General features: G+C 34.5%; 1 protein-coding gene across 2 annotated transcripts in view; it reads right to left on the reverse strand.

The window, feature by feature from the left end:
* Positions 1-14: 14 nt before the first annotated feature.
* LOC106882208 (uncharacterized) overlaps positions 15-1,695 on the reverse strand; it is a 21,242-nt gene continuing 19,561 nt past the window's right edge. For both annotated transcript variants that reach the window (XM_014932806.2, XM_014932805.2), the window contains exon 3: positions 15-1,533. In XM_014932806.2, coding sequence (XP_014788292.1) covers positions 1,480-1,533 — 54 coding nt within the window. In that variant the 3' untranslated portion in view covers positions 15-1,479. The remainder of the gene's footprint in view (positions 1,534-1,695) is intronic.

The raw sequence follows: 1,695 nt of genomic DNA on the forward strand, positions 1-1,695 counted from the left end.
ATATATATATATTTCAAAAGAATTCTAAGTTGAAAGCACCATTTCCATAAATGCTACAAATTATACTTCGTCAGGTTTAGAAAAACCAAATTCTGAAGACTTTCTTTCAGAGATGAAATTAAATTTAATTACGTTAATTCAACTTACTTTGAAAGTCAAGAAACAAAGTTTGCCTTAGAAGCATTGAGAGATGTATTAAAAGATACAGATAAGGAATTTGTCATTGGATCGGTTTAGCTTAATGGTAAAGCACTGGATGCGTAATCACAAGGATGTGAGTTCAAGTCTCATGGCTAGCCGATGACAGATTTTTCTGCAAAATATGGCTAGTTTATCCTGTTCATGCTATATTATTAGCATCATCCTGTGTTTGAGAATAAAATTATTTCCTTATCCATATCTTTAAATTTAATTAACTATTAATCCTTTAGCATTCAGATTACATACCAAATGCAATGCTTATTTATTCACATTGTTTTGAATTATCACGCATTATCTTGTAGATCTCATAGATTTTGATGATGTGGTTGTTTATTTTTTAGAAGGACATGACAAGGGAAGTGTCAGAGGCCAGTTCTGACCGGTTTAAACATAAAACAGGTCAATATTTTGGCCGGATATGGCCAGTTTAAATGTTAAAGGATTAAATTTAAAATATTTCTATTAAGTTTGTCGTCCAGTATTTCTTCAAACTATTTGTATTTATTTCATGAGTGTATTGACAAAAAATGCTTGCAGCTAATAGAGAAATAAATATAAATTATTTAGTAGCAGTTAGTTGAATATAAATATGTTTTTCATTAGAGGGGGTGGATAAATACAAAGTCATCTACAAGTATTGCTGTATGTTTTGGTTTCACCATATTCCAAGCCAATCCAAATGTGGTCATCTCTGTGATTTCAGTTGTTTTAGATCACAGTTGTCATCATTATCATTTAACATCTGTTTTCCATGCTGGTATGGGTTGTATGATTTGACAGGAGCTGGCAAGCCAAAAGACTGCACCATGTGCCATAGTTCCTGCAACTGGGTGCCCTTCCTAATGCCAACCACTCAACAGAGTACTTTTTATGTGGCACCAGTGCTTCTTCACACAGCACTATTACCATCATTTTAATGTCCAATCTTCCATGCTTGCATGGGTCAAATAGAATTTGTTGGACCTGATTTTTCACAGTTGGATGCACTTCCTGTCACCAACCCTCGCCTGTTTCCAAGCAAGGTAATATTTCCCTATGGTCAGACATGTTTTTCATGGAAGACTGAAAACGAATAGCACTGCTTGTATAAGGGTGAGGCTCATTTACAACCATTACATGAAACCAAGAGAAGAATTCACACAAACAAACTCACACACTAATAACAGACATCTTTCAGTTCCCATCTATCCAAATCCACTTACAAGGCTTTGGTAGGCCTAGGGCTAAAGTGGAAGTCACTTGCTCAAAGTTCTGTATAGGAGGACTGAACCCAAGTCCTTAACTATGGTTGGAAAACAAGCTTCTTAACTGCATGGCCATGCCTTCGCCTATCTGCAATAAAAAAAAAAAATGGAAATTAGAGAATCTTTTCATCTCAAATAGAAATGGTTGATCTCAGAAAGGAGAAGGGAACTACATTTCTTTAACAATAGTTTTTTTTTGCTTCAAAATGTTTATTTATTTTTACACTTTTATTAAGATACTCTCCTACCC

Source organism: Octopus bimaculoides, chromosome 1 (genome assembly GCF_001194135.2).
Source record: "Octopus bimaculoides isolate UCB-OBI-ISO-001 chromosome 1, ASM119413v2, whole genome shotgun sequence".
Taxonomy (NCBI): Eukaryota; Metazoa; Mollusca; class Cephalopoda; order Octopoda; family Octopodidae; genus Octopus; species Octopus bimaculoides.